The sequence below is a fragment of the Phascolarctos cinereus genome, unplaced genomic scaffold, assembly GCF_003287225.1.
Source record: "Phascolarctos cinereus isolate Bilbo 61053 unplaced genomic scaffold, phaCin_HiC Scaffold_4;HRSCAF=312, whole genome shotgun sequence".
Taxonomy (NCBI): Eukaryota; Metazoa; Chordata; class Mammalia; order Diprotodontia; family Phascolarctidae; genus Phascolarctos; species Phascolarctos cinereus.
This window is the reverse complement of record NW_027555847.1, coordinates 195,787,893-195,805,729: the sequence shown is the minus strand read 5'-3', so window position 1 is coordinate 195,805,729 and position 17,837 is coordinate 195,787,893. Positions and strand designations below refer to the sequence as shown.

Below are 17,837 nucleotides of genomic sequence, written 5' to 3'. Positions count from 1 at the left end.
CATCCTTAGACTTAATTGAGCCAGAGTGACATAAGTACAAAAGCCAGCCCAGGAGGAGTTTGTAGCTCCTCCATTGACATGAACACTCCAGGAAACTGTGCCCAACTTAATCAGTGGTATGTGTTTGCTAAACTTCTATGTGTATATGCTGTTTAAAGTAAGTAAGCTTTGTTTTGTTAACTCTGATTTCATTCCAGTTTGAAACCTGAACCACCAAACTAGCCTGAGTCAATCCTGGTGTACAACAGTATGTGTTTGTAAATTAATTTTTGCCATCTTCATTGGAGGACTTGATTTTCTCTGATCATTTCTCCTGACAGGATTTCAATGATAAATATTTTAAATGAATTTTACCTTTCTTTATACCAATTATAGTGTGTAATTAGCGTTATGTTACTACTAATCATTTAATTTTACAGGTGGAAAATATTTTCCCTTAATTTAATAAAGTTTGGCTGTGTGGGACAGCTATCCTCATTTTCCAAATAAAACTCAGAGGCTTCTCAAGGTAGAAAACAGAAAGGAGTTTATTGCTTTCTTGGGAGAAAGGGCACCACCCCTAGTCGCTATTGCCAGCCAGGAGAGTACAAGTTGGGAGCCACACCCTTGGCTTTTTATCTCCTAACTAGATGCCCCCTCCCACTCTCTTACCCCTTTCTCCTTTGACGGGGTATTCAGGGCATACATTCTAAACTCGGCAGCTAATAACCAATAGAAGTAAACATGCTCACATTTGGACTAGATGCATATGTGTACTAGGAAGTAGGAGCGACCAGGCACCAAGCTCCCCCACCCATGCTGATGTGGTGCTGGAGAAATAGAAGCTTCTTGGGGGGGAAATGGAAAGTTAACTCAAGGCTTTCTGGAGGAATGAAACTTAGGTCTGTGGGAACTGCACTGCAGGCCATCTCTCACACTCAGGCAGAGTGCAGGAGAGAGATAGGAGCATAGCAGGGAGGTAAGAGTGTAGCAAGGAGATACTAATGAGGGAACTTCACTGTGAGCCATTCCTCACAGCTGTGTTTCAGTTCAGTTTCAAAAAGAACATTTTCAGTTAGAGGATGGTAATATGGAGGATGAGGCACTGTGGTATGGTGGATAGAAAGCCAGTACCTTCTAAATATACTACCTCTGTGACACATTGGTCAAATCATTTAATATTTTAGTGCCCCAGTTAACACTCTGAAACTGTAAGTTACATATTAGTTGCTGACCTGCAGCAGGGAAGGGAGAATCTACACCAGGAAAGTAGAAAAAAGGGGGAGATGTCATGGAGGTAGATTGGACATAAGTGGGTGGAATTGGTTTTATGTGTGCCTAAATGCAAGAAGAAACAATTTTGTAAAAGTTTTTGACCCCACCCCTTTTCTTCCCTTTTTCGACTATGTACCTGATATCTCAATTTCCTCATTATCTACTGTCCTCAATCCATTTGAAAGTCTTCTACACTCACCATTCTACTAAAACTGCTCTCTTGAAGGTTACAGATGACCTCCTTATTGCCAAATACACTAACCTTTTTTTAATATAAATTTATTTATTTTTAGTTTTCAACATTTACTTCCACAAGATTTTGAATTCCATATTTTCACCCAATCTTGCCCCTCCCCCCACCCCAAGATGGCATGCATTCTGAATACCCCTTCCCCTAGTCTGCCCTCCCTTCTGTCTCTCCCCCCCCTTCTCTTTTCCCCTTCCCCTTCTATTTTCCTGTAGGGCAAGATAGATATCTGTACCTCATTTCCTGTATTTCTTATTTCCTAGTTGCATGTGGAAACATTTTTTTTTAAACATGTGTTTTTAAAACTTTGGGTTCCACTTTTTCTCCCTCCTACCCCACCCACCCTCATTGAAAAGGCAAGCAAGTCAATACAGGCCATACATGTGCAGTTATGCAAACACTTCATAGTAGACATTTTATGAAAAGCTAACTCTATTTTCCTTAATCCTATCCTGCCCCCCCATTTATTCTTTCTTTTGACTCTGTCCTTCCTCAGAAGTACTTCCTTCTGATTACCCCTTTCCCAATCTGCCCTTCTCTCTATCATCCCCCTGCTCTCTTGTCCCCTTCTTCCCCTATTTTCCTGTAGAGTAAGACAGATTTCCATACTCAATTGAGTGTGTATGTTATTCCCTCCTTAAGCCAAATCCTATGAGAATAAGATTCCCTCATTTCTTCTCACCTTACCCTTTTCCCCCGCACTGTAAGAACCTTTTCTTGTCTGTTTTGTGCAAGATAATGTACCCCATTCTACCTCTCCCTTCCTCCTCCTAGTATAATCCTCTCTCACCCCTTAATTTTATTCTCCAGATATGACCCCTTGATCTTCAACTCACCCTGTGTCCTCTATCTATCTATCTATCTATACATACATATAATTTTTTTCCCTCCCACTACCCTAATACTGACAAAGGTCTCATGAGTTATAAATATCATCTTTCCATGCAGGAATGTAAACAGTTCAGCTTTAATAAGTCTCTTATGATTTCTCTTTCCTGTTCACCTCTTCATGTTGCACTTGAGTCTTGTATTTGAAAGTCAGATTTTCTATTCAGCTCTGGTCTTTTCATCAAGAATGCTTGAAAGTCTTCTGTTTCACTGAATGACCATTTTTTCACCTGAAGAATTCTACTCAGTTTTGCTGGGTTCCACCAACCTTTTTTCCATCTTCTCTCTCCTTGATCTTTTTACATATCTTTATTTGATTTCGGAGATGCCACACTTTGAAAGAGTGCTGACTCAGATCCCAGCTCTGTTACTTAATTGCCCATATGACCTTATGCAATGGGTCTCAGTTTCCTTATTTGGAAAAATGAGATGGCCTTTAAGGTCATCTGCCCTAAATTTATGATCCTCCTGTCCTAAATGATCTTCTGTTTCTAAGAGGCAGTATAGTTGAGTGGAAAGAGTACTGAACTAGCAGAAGGGAGAGAAGAGATAATCTTTTGAGGGCAGAAAGTTGTTTTCTCCTTTATATCTGTAGCATCTTTAACAGTGCTTTGCACATTGTGCTTAATAAATGTTCATTAAAATTTCGTCTATTCGCTTTGTGATCTTGGCCAAGTTATTTGACATTTCCTATTTCCTCATATTTAAAATTATGAGGAGGCTATACTAGGTCATCTCTGTAACAATCTTATGAATCTTCCTCACCTCTTAATGTGGGTCTGTTTTGGGGCCACTCTTCTTTTTATGCCCTGTATTTTGGCAGTCTCATTTTTGTCCACTAACTTCATCTGACACTTCTGTGCAGATAACTGACTCTCACGTTGCTTACCAAGGTCTGTGGTCTAGACCTGGCTTCTGAACTCCAAATCTCATCTCCAGCTGCTTTTTAGGATGTGTCTAACTGGATTGACAGACTGCATGGTATTGTAGAATGTTGGTCTTGAAATGAGGAGACCTGGATTTCAGTGCTACCCAAGTGCTAGCCCTTTCTGAACCTCAGCAAGTATCTCTGTGAGAAAGTGAAGATCAAATGAAATAATGGGTATAACGTACTTTGCAGACCTGAAAGTGTTAAAACATGAGCTTCTATTTGTGATGATGATAACAATGAAACCATTATGGTCCCCCAGCATTTCAAATTCAGTATGTGCCAAATTAAGTTTACTATCTTGTTAAATCTGCTTCCCTTTTTGACATTGATCTTTCTGTCCATGGTTCTTTCTTTCACCCTATCTTCCATGTTCTTAACTCTGGTTTCATTGTTCTGAACACACAGTACTTCTCTCACTTGTTCACCTTTTATGTCCAGTTAATTACCAAGTCCTATTGATTCCATTTCCACAACATCCCTCACGTGTGTCTCTTCTGTTTTCCCAAAGTCATCACCTTAGTGTAAACCCTCATTACCATTCACCTAGACTTTTGCATAGCCTTATGACAGGGCTTTCCACTTGCGTATACTGTCTTCCAATCTGTCTTTCATATATCTTCCAGTCCCCCAAAATACAGAATGCTCTTCTGTCTTCTTTGCTTGCAGTTATCCATTAACCATTCCTTCTCTCTCTTTGAATTTCTATTTGTCTTCTGAAATCCAATTCCCATGCCATTTCTAGGAAGTTTTCCTTTTTCTCTTTCACCCTGCAGTAATACTTCATCATTATCTCAGACCTCACCTGATCCTTGCTTTTCTAACTTTTCAATTCATTTTTAATTCAACACGAATTTAAGCACCTACTATGTGCTTTGATAGAGATATGTAATATTATAATTATCTTTTTTCCCCCCATTATGTCCCTTTGTGACTGTGAGTCCCATGAGGGCATAGCTTTTATCTAAACTGTATTTTCCTTGGTTTCAGCATGGTATTCAGACCACAGCACTATTGGTGGCTAATTAATATCTTTTGAATGATTAAACATTTTATAGAACACTTCATAAGAGTCTCACTCTACCTTTTTTCTGATGAACATAAGCAAACACACTACTATGAAGAATTGTTAGGATGTATGCCATTGTCTATTGCAGTGTATGGAGAAATAGGGAAAAAATGCCTCCAAACTAAGACACTTTATAATTGGTGATTTCAATATAAAGGTGGGCATGAGGGAACATGGTGAAAATATGGTTCAGAATTAAGAAGTAGATCAGTTTTAAGAGACCACTCAGAAGCCTCATGCCTTTGCATCATGAGTATTTTATTGGAAAAGTTTCTGAATAGGCACTAGATATGACAAGCACTGAGCATCACAGAAAATGAAAATGACTTAATCTTCATAGACAGGGAAAGACTAATTACAATTGTAGCATTCATTTCAGAAGCAACTGAACATGTGTGATCAGTGATCAAAATAAATGCCATTACTTACAGCAACTCCAACCAGGTGTACTAAAGTGTATACTTTGAAAAATGGGAAATTGGTGAAACTAAAGGTATTACCTATCTCCATTTCATAGAAAAGTTTAATGAATGAAAAACAGGAGTTGCAGTTAAGAGGTAAAGATTTTAAAACCACCTTAGCTAGCAGACAGCATTCTTGGTAAACAAAAAAATTTGGAGCTAAGTACAAAATTGGCTTAGAATACAAGCTTATTTGAAAAGTGTTATGGAAGAAAAAGGTAGAATATTAGAAACAGTATCTTATAATACAACACAAAACAATGTAAAAAATAGTCTATATAATCTGTTCTATAATTCTGTCTTCTTTTCTCATTGATCATAATGGAACTACCATAATATGTCTCTCAACTACCTCAATACCTGATATGCTTATATTAGGAACTGTCAGTACCCTTAAGAGGGAATCTAGAAAAATGAGTGTACTAGAATAAATATATAAGAAACCCTTATATAAGTAACTTAGAGATCTTTTTTTCTGCCATGATATTCAATTGGGAAAAAAAACTGTGACCAAAGAAGACACAGGCAACTGACAACATTATGATTGTTCTGTGTACATGTGAAAGATATTCTTAATGAAGTTAGAAAGCTGGACGTTCTCTAGTAAAGAGCCAAAGTATATAAACAGGTAGTTTTCAAAAGAAGACAAATCAGTTTTTGACAGTCACATCAAAAATGTTCTAAATCAATGTAATAAGAGAAATTCACTTTAAAATAATTGAATTCCATATCAAACCCATTAGATTGGCAAAGATGACAGGAGAAAATGACAATTCCTGAAGAGGTCAGTTGGCTCACTGATGGTCAGTTGGCAGGATTGAATTAATCTAGCTATTCTGGAAAGCAGTTTAAGAAATATGCTGCTCAAAGTCACTGAACTGTGCATACCCTTTGGCCTACCCCAAAGAGATAACACAGAGGAGACAGGGCCCATATTACAAAAATATTCATAGTAGCACCTTTTGTTACAGCAAAACCTGCAGAAATGATGCCCATCATTTGAGCAATGGTTGAACAAATTATGTTATGTTAATGGAATAGATTATTATTATATTGTATTGTAATAAGAAATTGCAAAAAGGACATATTTAGAAAAAATCTCAGAACTGATACAGAGTGAAGTGAGCAGAACCAGAACAATTTATACAGGGACTGACATTGTAAAGAGAAACAATTTTAAAAGACTTAAGAACTCTGATCAGTGATTAACTACAACTCCACAGGACCAGTGAAATGTGCTTCCTACTTTTTCATGGAGATGATACAGTAAAGATTAAGAAGGAGTTTTGCTTTTTTGGACATGGCTCATCAGTGAATAGATGTGATTTGCCTGGCTATGTTTTCCTTTCCTTTCTTTCTTCCTTCCCTTTTTTTTTTTTTGTTTATTTTACTTTTTACAAGTGAGGGATTTTTATTTATGAGGAGTGGGAAAAGAGGGCTCAACAGTAGCAGTGCCCCCACCACATAAAAAAAAAGCATCAACAAGACATTTTTTAAAAATACTCAGAACATAAGGCTGGGGAGGGGAGTGTCAGAGGGCAAAAAAGTGAAGCTTTTGGAATTTAGCATGTTGAATTATATACTTTAAAAAAACCTGTACCTTAAAGGGATTTGTGGTTACCTAAGTATCCTCCTTTTTTTCTGTTCTTTTATATAGGGTAATGTTCATGTTTAGTAAGTTTAGAATAACAAAATTTTTAGAGGGAATAGGTATGTTTTAGTAACTGATTTTATAGAGCAGACCATATCTGATCTTGTAATGCTAGTTGATTTTTAAAAAGTCTTTGGCCCAAAGGAAGTTTAAAGATTTTGCTTAATAAGTCTTCCTTACATATGTAAAAATAATATGAAGTTCTATCACAGATTCAACTACAAGAAAATTTTATTTGATGACCTGAACAAAGTGAGGAATAAAAACAGGAGGGACAGGCTCATCTGAGCTGTTCACTGGTGACAGAGAAGATAACTTGTGCTGAGTCCAAATATAAGATTCCGTATCTGTGGTGGGGTTCTCCAAATTCTCATAAGCAGATAGTGTTATGCTTACTGCACTGAGCCTTGCAATACTTGTTTTCCTTAGTTTAAATCCATAATTTTTCAAAAAAGATTGATTTGATACCCAGACTTGCAGCTTGATAGAAAACTCATTGACTTAATTCCATCATTGTGGGAAGAGCACTAGATTTAGAGCTAGAAGCCATGGGTTTAATTCTAGATTCTACTCCCTCATACTAGACCTCAACGTACATATTGATCCTCCCTCACTCTGTTGCCCAACCTGTACTCACCTCACATGATCTATTCTTCCATCCTGTCGCAGCTACACACAAAAGTGGTCACACACGTGATCTTGCTCTCACCCACAAATGTACCATCTCTTTGTTTAAAAATTCCAAAATCCCCTTATCCAGCCATAATCTATTGGCTTCCCACCACTTCCCCTGCCTTCTTTTACATAACCCTACTCTTTATTTGTACAATGATCTCCAGTTCCTTGACTTGTAAGTTCTCTCACAGGCCATCTCCCCCATACTATCCACTTTCTCATTAACCCATCTTTGCCCTTTGTGGAGCCAGTTCAGTTCTGTGTTGTACTCTTGACTTTCCAGGCCCTTTATCATTTCGATAATTGTGCTGTGCTAGGCTGCAGCCTTGGCTCACTCCCACCACCCATGGTTTCCTACACTTGTTGTTTTCATCCTTAAACCTTTTCATCCCTCTTGAAACTTCCCATGGTTCTTCTTTCTCCCACCCTCATAGTTGAGAACCTTTCCTCATATTTTACAGAAAACAATTGAGGCCATTTGCAGTAAGCACCCTCCTCCCTCTTTCTCATCTCTTATCATTCAGATGTTTTCTGCAACTTTGTCTTCTTCATCCCTGTCTCACATGATAAAGTGGTCTTAACCCTTACTAAGTTTAACCCCACTACCAGCTCAAGCAGTCCCATTCTAACTCATCTCTTTTCCCATGACAGATTGCCACCTCTGTCATCCCCATTCTTTCACTTATTTTCAGTCTCTCCCAGTTCATTTCCTACAAACATGTCCATGTCCCCTCCATTCTCAAAAGAACCCTTCTCACTTGGTCTTTCCATCGCCACTAACTGATGTCCTATACCTCTTCTACCCTTTATGGATAAACTCCTTAAAAAAGCTGTTTACAGTAGGTGCCTCCACTTTTCTCTCACACTTTTTTTTTAACATAGTCTAGTTTCTGACCTTACATTCCACCAAAACTCCTCCCTCCAAAGATTTTTTTTGTTGTTCAGTCATTTTTAAAAATTGTGTCCAACTTTTCATGATCCCATTTGGAGCTTTATTGGCAAATAGTGGAATGGTTTATCATTTCTTTCTCCAGCTCGTTTTATAGATGAGGAAACTGAGACAAACATGGTTAAGTGACTTGTCTAGAGTCACGTAGCTAATAGGTATCTGAGGCTGGATTTGAATTCATTTCTTCCTTATTCTAGGCCCGGTGCTCTATCACATAGCTGCCCAAAGGTCCAATGGCTTTTTCTCAATCTCATTCTGCTGCTTGACTTCTCTGTAGCCTTGGGCACTATTAATCATGCTCTCCTCCTTGATTCTAAGTTTTTGGGACATCACTGTCCTGGTTTTCCTCCTACCTATCTGATTATGCCTTCTCTGTCTCCTTTGTTGGATCCTTCTCCAGATCACACCATCTGACTCATAGGTGTGACTCAGGGTTCTGTCCTGGATTTTCTCTATATACTATTTTGCTTGGTGGTCCCATCAACTGTTGTGCATTAAATTATAGTCTGTGGGCCCATATTTGATGGGAAAATCAGACCGGGCCTGATTATATAGTGCTTTCATTGATCCTAAAATGTGTGCTTCTATGAAACTGTTCTCTAATACTCATTCTCCCAGTGGGAGATATGTGGGATAACACAATGTCAGAACAATGAAAATTTCTGGTGGTCTAAAAAGGCAACAGAAAGACGCGACAGATATATGCTATTATAAATGAGAGGCGATCTTTGGTCACATGACCAGAAAAGGAGGTGGAAGAGGGATGAGAGGTAGTAGACAGGCAACCTGCATAGTAAACTGGTATTTTTCAGATAGTTGAAGAACAAGAGGAATGCCTTCTGCGTGTTAGGACAATTTAGGAAAGACAAGTGTCGACCTGCACAAGATAAGGCGCAAAATGATTTAGAGAGTTGTCTTCCTAGTAATTCCATAACTTTGACTTACATACAATTTGCTGTAGTTATCAGTGATGCTCTTAGAGGACAGGCATATCTCTGAGATATTTTGAGTTTGGTTCCAGACCACCACAATAAAGCAAATATCTCAGTAAAGTGAGTCACACGAATTTATTTGGTTTCCCAGTGTATATAAAAGTTATGCTTACACTGTGTTGGAGTCTGTTAAGTGTGCAATAGCATCAGGTCTAAAAAAACAACGTGCATACCTTATTTTTAAAAATACTTTGCCTAGGTCTGTGGCCAAGGCAGGAGTGCCATAAGATGTTGGAGATGTTAGATTGGAACCTAGAGCAGGCTAGCTGCTACATGCTAGATTCTGGTGGTCCCATCCACCATAACTGCTGATGACAGTTCTGGGGGAGCCTGAGAGTCTGACTTAAGGGGTGGGGGATTCTGTTAGTCTGCCTGAAGGATTGTTTGAGCCTGTCCTGCACAGCAGGGGCCAGGGAGGGCCCTGGGGAAACCTGCTGCTACTACCTTCTTCCCCCATCACTCCACTTCTTCAGATAGGCAGAGAGGAGCTAGAAGGAGCAAGGAGACCTGGAGGGGACGACCATCCTTCCACAGTGCTAGCTCTAGTCCTCCATCCATCTGCTTCTCCCTTGGCCATTCCAGAGGGACAACAGAGGGGGAACATCAAGGAAGGGGGTGAGGAGGCATGCAGAGCTGGTCTGAGGGAGAGCAAAAGACAGTTCCAGGCACAAGTGCCCCCCCTTCCCCTGGCCCTTTCAGTTTTTATCAGTTGTGATGCCTCACTTCCCTTTAGGGTCCAGATTATGGGGAAAACCCCAAGCCTGTCTGCTTGTCTCTCTGGCATTTCCTGTTCCTACAGAAGCTGAAGGAAGGCGTCGGTGGGGGCTGTGAGGGCAGGAGTGAGAACCCAATGCTTTGGTCACCTCAGTGGAGCCTGCTAGCTTCCCAGCAGGTGTGTTGCCATGAGTCAGGCTTGATTGTTATGGGGGAGAGAGCACTTAGGATACAGATTGCTGTCGATTCTGTTCCTGTGGTTGGGGTAACTGGGGTGAGGGCGACTGTCACCTAAGGTCAAGAATTTCAGGATGTTGAAGGCAGGGAGGGTGCAAGCCCAGTTCCAGGGTGGGGATAGAACCCCAGGATGTGCAAAAAGGAACAGATACTGGCAGCTGACATGGAGACCAGTGCTCCCTACCCCTGCTCACTTCTGTTTTGTTTTTCCCCAACAACCTCTGTTGCCAAAGTTGCTGCTCTTGTCCAACCTCCACATATCTGCTTCTTCCAGAGAAATAAAGTTAGTTTCTATTTTACATTAAAAAAAAGAAAAACTTAGCTACTTTTATGAAAGAAAAATGCTCTCCACCTTCAGAGTCAGCTGATGAATTTTGAATGCAGATTGAAATACGCTTCTTTTTTAAGCTTTCTTTATTTTTAGAACTTTATTTTGTTTTGTTTTGCAACATGGCTAATATGGAAGTATGTTTTATATGACCTCACATGTTTAATCAAAACCAGTTTCTTCTCAAGGAGGGAGCATGAGGGAAGGAGGGAGGGAATTTGAAATTCAAAAGTTTAGACAGTGATTATTTTTAAAAATCTTACATGTGTTTGGGAAATATTTAATGAAATAATTTAAAAATACTTTATTGCTAAAAATGCTCACCTTCATCTGAGCTTTCAGTGACTCGTAATCTTTTCTTTGTGGAGGGTCTTGCCTCAATGCAAATGGTTGCTGACTGATTAGGGTGGTGGTTGCTGAAGGTTGGGTTGGCTATGGCATTTTCTTAAAATAAGACAACAGTGAAATTTGCCCCATCAATTGACTTTCTCTTTCATGAACAATTCTCTGTAGCATATGATGCTGTTTAATAGCATTTACCCAAAGTAGAACTTATTTAAAAATTGGAGGCAGTCCTCTCAAAACCTGCCACTGTTTATGTAATATTCTTCAATATTGTTGTGTCTCAGAGAATAGGGAGGTCTGAGAGAGGGAGAAAGACCAGGCAGTGGCCAGTTGGGGAGCAGTCAAAACAAATGCAACAATTATTAAGTTTGCCATCTTTTATGGGTGCGATTAGTGGTGCCCCAAAACAATTACAATAATAACAGCAAAGATCAGTAATCGCAGATCACAAGTCATAGATAAAATGATAATGAAAAAGTTTGAAACATGAGAATTACCAAAATGTGACACAGAAACGCGGATGTGAGTACATGCTGTTGGAAAAATGGTGCCAATAGACCTGTTTGACACAGGGTTGCCACAAAACTTTAATCTGAAAAAAACAAACTAAATAACACAGTATCTTCAAATCACAATAAAATGAGGTATGCCTGTAAAAGATACATAACATTATTCATATACTGAGAGCTTGGTTTAATAATTAAAAACAAAACTACCTGAATCAGAAGAACTGGATCCAGACTGCCACTAACAGTGTGCATAGGCAAATTCATTTATTCTGTCTTAGTTTCAGAAGTCTTATCTCAAAAATAAGGAGGACTAGTCAGTTTATCTTTGAAGTCCCTTTCACACTTTTTATGCAGTATGATTATTATAAGTGTCAATTAGCTTATCTGTAATAAAGTGGTGTCCCTAAGGTCAATTGATGTTATAGTGCTATTTTCCTTTATATTGCACAATTACCCTTCTCACCACTTACTTTTTTATACTTTTGCCTGCTTTTTAATAATCCTTTTGATTGATTTTTGTCAAGTCTCATATTTTGGCTACTTTCACAACCTGCCTCATACCATCCCACCTTTTCTAATTTTCTACTTTTAATCTTCTATGATCATGGGGAGGCTATGTAACCATGCATACTAGATTTCTATAAGATAGGAGTAAACACGTTCTGAGTAAGCCATTAAGGGTCCAGGTATGTAAATCTTCATGAGATTTATAGACCTCTTTTTTCATTATTTCCTGGTTCTGATTCTGTTTGGATATTTGAGTTTATTTCCAGGAAAGTGAATTTGTTAGCTTTATCTAAAAATATTTATTGAATATATTTTATGGTATATATTATCCTAAATCTGTTTTTCTATCAGTATTTAAATAGAAATCACACTTGAAAATCTCTTTCCTTTAAGGAACGAAAAAAAGGGGAAGGCTGAGTCAAAATCAGCTGTTAACTATGACTTTTTTTAATTTGAAGATTGAAAAAAGACAAATTTAACATCTGTCTTATTTTTTTTTTCAATTTCATTTTTTAGATTGTCGCCTGAACGTTGTGATAATGTGACAATTAGGATGCAATCATGTCTACTCTCTGTCCACCACCATCTCCAGCCGTTGCCAAAACTGAGATTGCTTTAAGTGGTGATTCACCCTTACTAGCAGCTACTTTTGCATACTGGGACAACATTCTTGGCCCTAGAGTAAGGCACATTTGGGCTCCCAAGATACAGCAGCTGCTTCTCAGTGATGGAGAAATAACTTTTCTTGCTAACCATACTCTAAATGGAGAAATCCTTCGGAATGCAGAGAGTGGAGCCATAGATGTGAAGTTTTTTGTGTTGTCTGAAAAAGGAGTAATTATTGTTTCATTAATCTTTGATGGAAACTGGAATGGCGATAGGAGTACATATGGACTGTCAATAATACTTCCACAAACTGAACTCAGTTTCTACCTTCCTCTTCACAGAGTGTGTGTTGATAGATTAACACACATCATCCGGAAGGGAAGGATATGGATGCATAAGGTGAGTAGGTTTTGAGTCCAGCATTTTATTTACCTTAGTATTATATTATGTTTGGTCTTGACCAATGGATTCAATTTTGTGATTCCCTCTATCCATGCCGATCAGCACTTGCTTTGTTTTTTTAGTCTTAGTTGCCTAAATCACTGAGAGATTAAGTAAGTTGCCCAGGGTTCAGTAGCTACTACTTGAGTGCAGGAGTCCTGACTCCAAGTAATCCTAGCCCACTGCAGGATTGCTTAAAAGAAATAAGGGGGCTGCTAGGTAGCCAATGGATAGAGCAGTGGCCCTGGATTCAGGAGGACCTGAGTTCAAATCTGGCCTCAGACGCATAACATTCATTAGTTGTGTGACCCTGGGCAAGTCACTTAACCCCATTGCCTAGCCAAAACAAAAAAAAACAAACAAGAAATGTCAGTGTTTCATAAATAATAACAGAATAGGTTTAAAGGATGAAAATAGAACCAGATATGCTTTCTTCAAGGGAAGAATTTTGGAAACAGAAAAGTTCTTAAATGAGATAAGAGGAACAAAAAAAGATAATAATTTTAATACTATTAAAGTCAGTTGGACCTTTTGTAATCCTAAACTACCAAATGCTAGTTTAGACATTTCATGTTAGATCATTCATATTATACTCTACTATTACACCTAGCTTTTTAGTATTCCATCTTTGTTTTATACAAAGATGTTTCCTCAAAATATCCTCATGTTTTACCTACTCTACACCTGCTGTAATCTTACTTAACTTGGTTGAAATATTTTTCTTTGTCATTATGATAGTACTTATGTTTATCATTATTTAGAATTCTTTGTCATTATGAAAATATAGTGCCCAATTGAACACTATTTGATAGCTAAGTAGAAAGATAGTTATTCTCAGCACTTCAAAAGATAGTTTTAATTAGTGGCTTGGTGGGGAAAAGAAATTGCATCTGAATTTGGAGTTTAGAATAAAATATTAAACTGTTTCTGTAATTTAGAAAAGTATCATCCCCTAAGTGGCATATTTTTGCTATTTTTCACTTCCTCACTAAGCTATTGAAAGTCCATTGAAAGTTTTATTTTTCTATTATATCTGGGTTTCATTTTTTGACCACTTTTTTGAAAGATTGGACAATTTTGAAACTCATTTCTTCTCATCTGGGGTGGAAACCTATTCATGTCAAAACATTAATCCTGTTTCCAGGAGTTCTGAACATTATAAAAACTGAACTTATGTTTATAATCTATAGGAGTTTTAAAATAGGTTCCCTTTTTTGATTACTGGCTTTTATTATGTCTCCTTTTTATAAAAGAATGTACATGCATATATACATGTGTTAAATTCACTTAAATTTAAACAATAGACAGAAATTAACTGGCATTTCCTTTTGAATATATTTAACACTTTGTGGTTTGAATGGTGTTAGGCTTCATACTCCCTTTAGAAGATATTCTGCTTTTGTGAGACTCTGGAAATCTTTAAGGAATGAATGATGAATGAAAAAGCATTTATTAAACACTTATGTACATAGCATGATGCAAAGTCCTGTGGATATAGTAGAAAAGCAAGACAGTCTCTGCTGTCAGGGAGCTCATTCCAACGGGAGGTGACATACAGGAAGTTTCATCTGAAAGACAGATGGAAAAATCGCATGGTCATTATAGTGCAGTATCAAAGCAAGTGCTAATATATTTTCTTTAACGTATTATTTCCATAGTTAAAGCCATATACATTTCTGATAATGAACCATTTGACAATGGTAAGGACTTTGGTATTAAGAATATTCAAGGTCCTTAATGTCTCCATTAGGTCTGAGAAGGCAGTTGATGGTGCCAGTGAATTGGCTGTCCTGGTACGTGCTGCCTACTGCTCCAAAAGCGTGATTTGTTATTTCAGCTAGGCTGGCTTATCTGTCCTGTAAGTGGAATTGGCTGGAAGTTGGTAGGTCCATTCTCTGTCAGGGTTGCTCCCTTGGATAATGTATAGAGGGCAAATGGCACACCTTCGTTCTCATGAATTTATTCATCTTATTCAACATATTCAAATGTTGCATAATTCATAGGGGCAGCTAGGAGGCACAGTGACTAGAGCACCAGCCCTGAAGTCAGGAGGACCTGAGTTCAAACACGGCCTCAGACCAAACAGTTGACACTGACTAGCTGTGTGACCCTGGGCAAGTCACTTAACCTCAATTGCCTTAAAGAAAAAAACAAATGTTGCTTTATTCTAAACACTGCACTCCTGCATTGTTGTCTTCTAAAATCAGTAAGGGCTCTTTTTTCTACACATTTTACTCATTATGTAGCTTAGTAGTAGTGTTGTTTCTCATTTTATGGTTTAGTAGTAGTAATAAAGTCTTTTTTAAAAAAAATTAAAATTCTGTGTTTGTACTTTTTCCTGATATGTTGCTTTTTAGTTGTAGCATGCAATACCTCATGATGGAGTGCTATGGTATTATTTTCTACTTGTTTTCATAAGCTGTGAAAGGATATTCTTGAATAAGCATTACCTTTTAAAAAAAAATGGAACTCAAATAAAAGCAGCTTGTTTGGAAATTCTGTCTTCTTGAGAGCGTGCCTAGAGCCAAAGCTTTACCTGGGAATAAAAGCATTTCCATACTAGTTCTGACCCACAGTTCATCTAACTCAGTTTTCTGTAATTACATGATCCCAAGAAATGTGCTATGGGAGAGTTATCCATTCTTGCACTAACGTTAAAAAAAAAAGCTATATACTTATATTTTTTAGTAATCATTTAATCAGATCTCTCTAAAATATATTTGTTTTTCTCGGTAGTAACATCTCTTCATTTAGTCGTGACCTGTGATTTTATTGCTGTAGAGAATTCCCAGTGAGGAAATTCCTTCTGTAACTATGAGAGTTGCCTACAACACTGTTAGGTTCTACGTGACCAGTAAAACAGGAAAAGACATAGGTCATAATAAACCACAACCCTGGCCTTACTAATTCTTTTTTTTCCCTTTTTTTTTTTGGTGAGACAGTTGGGGTTAAGTGACTTGCCCAGGGTCACACAGCTAGTAAATGTCAAGTGTCTGAGGTCATATTTGTACTCAGGTCCTCCTGACTCCAGGGCCACTGCTCTATCCACTGCGCCACCTACCTGCACCTTCCTGACTAATTCTAAGACCCACTCTCCATTTATCTGAGTTTAGCTACTCCTTACTAGGGATTATTAACCTGGATCCCATGAACTTTTTCTTTTTAAAACCGTATTTCCATATAATTGACTTCTCTTCCAATCCTATATATTTTATTTTTTATAATTTGTTTTAGTTTTCAACATTCACTTGCAATCCTATATATTTTAATCATTTGAAAACATTCTGAGTAGGATTCATGCCCCCTCCTCTCCAAATGGTAAGACTCCCATTTTAGAGTAATGAAATCTGTGTTTATTACTTATTTTGTAAATAGGGCTTGCTTTGTTAATAGGATATGTAGGGGGCAGAGATGAACCTCAGTAATCTCAAATGGAGTAAAACAGTATTCAGGGGGTTTCTTTGGAATGTGGTAACAGAATGTTATTTAGAGCAGATGAGCATAAGTATTTAGAAATCATTGCAACAGATGGATTGTGCAATGTTGGGAAAGACCACTGGTCTGAAATAGAAAACTTTTGTTAAATAGCAATGAAACTTGGTCCTCAATTTCCTCATCTATAAAAATTAATGAGTTAGAGTAGATTATATCTAAAGTGATTTCAAACTCTAAATTTTCTTAATAGTTCAGCTTAAAGTTTAAAGTAGTATGTTGCTTATAACTTGATGATAATTTGTAGTCAGTGAGGAAAAAACAACTCAACTTTTATTTTTCTTCAGCATATGATGAGGTAAAAAATAACAAAGGTATATCCCCAACCTTTAATTTCTTGAAAGTGTTTTGATTCAGATCTGTAAAGGAAAAAACAATTTTCCCTTTGTTTTGGAAGCATCCAACTGTATTCCTTATTCAGTCATTCTGCAGGCTTAGTTTTAGGAATTCTAATAACATTTTGCTTCCACTCAGTTTGGTTTAATTGGTACTGAAGAATAACTGTTTTATTTTGTTTTTACAGCAGATAACTATACTGAGTAATATTTTAGGATCATAAGAATTAAGGATATAAATATCTACATCCCAACAACTTCTTTCTGGTCTTTTGAGATCTAAGTCAAATCCCATTTTCCTTATCTCTCTCTTCTCTGAACTTTTTTTACACCTAGAGAAGCATCAGTTTTCATATTCAGGGAGTAATTTTTGCATGTCACAAAAATTAAATGTTAGCTCAGACACAAAATTTTCCTTACATTAAGCAATTAGCATTTATTTTCTGGTATTGTAAGCACTCTTTTATGTATATGTATTTTAATCTTCCACTCAAATTATAAGCTGCTTGAGGGCTGGACCATGCATTATACTTATTTGTATCACCCACAGCATCTCTTAGATGACTTTCAGATAGTAAACACTTGGCAAATATTTGTTAAAATAATGATTGACTACTTAAAATTTTTTTGATTATTGATAGCCCACTATCCTTAGTGTCATTCAACAAGCTTCTATTAAGTAGTCGATCAGCTAGCATTTCTCAAATACCTACTATATGCCAGGCACTATGTTAAGCCTAGGGATCTGAAGGAAGGAAGGAAATTAGCATGTATTAAGCACCTACTACGGGCCAGATACCATGCTAAATGCTTTACAAATATTTATTTTAAACTTCACAGAAATACTGAAACGTAGTGCTATTATTGCCTCCATTTTACATTTGGAGAAACTGAGGCAGAAAGAAGTGATTTGTCCAGGGTCACATGATGAATATCTGAAGCTTGGTTTAAACTCAGGTATTCCTAACTCCACATCTAGCACCCTATCTAATTGGCCACTTAGAAAACAGTCCTTGCTGTCAAGTAGTTCACAGTCTAATAGGGGGAACAAGGTGGGGGGAAAAAGCTTTATGTATAAACAAGGTATATTCAGGATAAGTTGGGGGTAATCTCAGAGGGAAGGCACTAAGATTAAATAGTAATAGGAAAGTCTTCTTGCAGAGCATGAGACTTAGCTGAGACTTGAAGAAAGCTAGGAAAGCTGGGAGG

At 37.6% G+C, this 17,837-nt stretch overlaps 1 protein-coding gene across 12 annotated transcripts in view; it reads left to right on the top strand.

Annotated features, from left to right (window-relative positions):
• Positions 1-17,837, top strand: part of C9orf72 (C9orf72-SMCR8 complex subunit) — a 47,202-nt gene that overhangs the window by 5,542 nt on the left and 23,823 nt on the right. For 7 of the 12 annotated variants that reach the window (XM_020973024.2, XM_020973029.1, XM_020973026.2 and 4 more), the window contains one exon: positions 12,271-12,759. The exons of 4 other annotated variants lie outside the window; for them this stretch is intronic. In XM_020973024.2, coding sequence (XP_020828683.1) covers positions 12,316-12,759 — 444 coding nt within the window. In that variant the 5' untranslated portion in view covers positions 12,271-12,315. Of the gene's footprint in view, positions 1-9,913; positions 10,007-12,270; positions 12,760-17,837 lie in introns of all 12 variants that reach the window. One more of the 12 variants, XM_020973027.2, reaches the window with a different exon arrangement.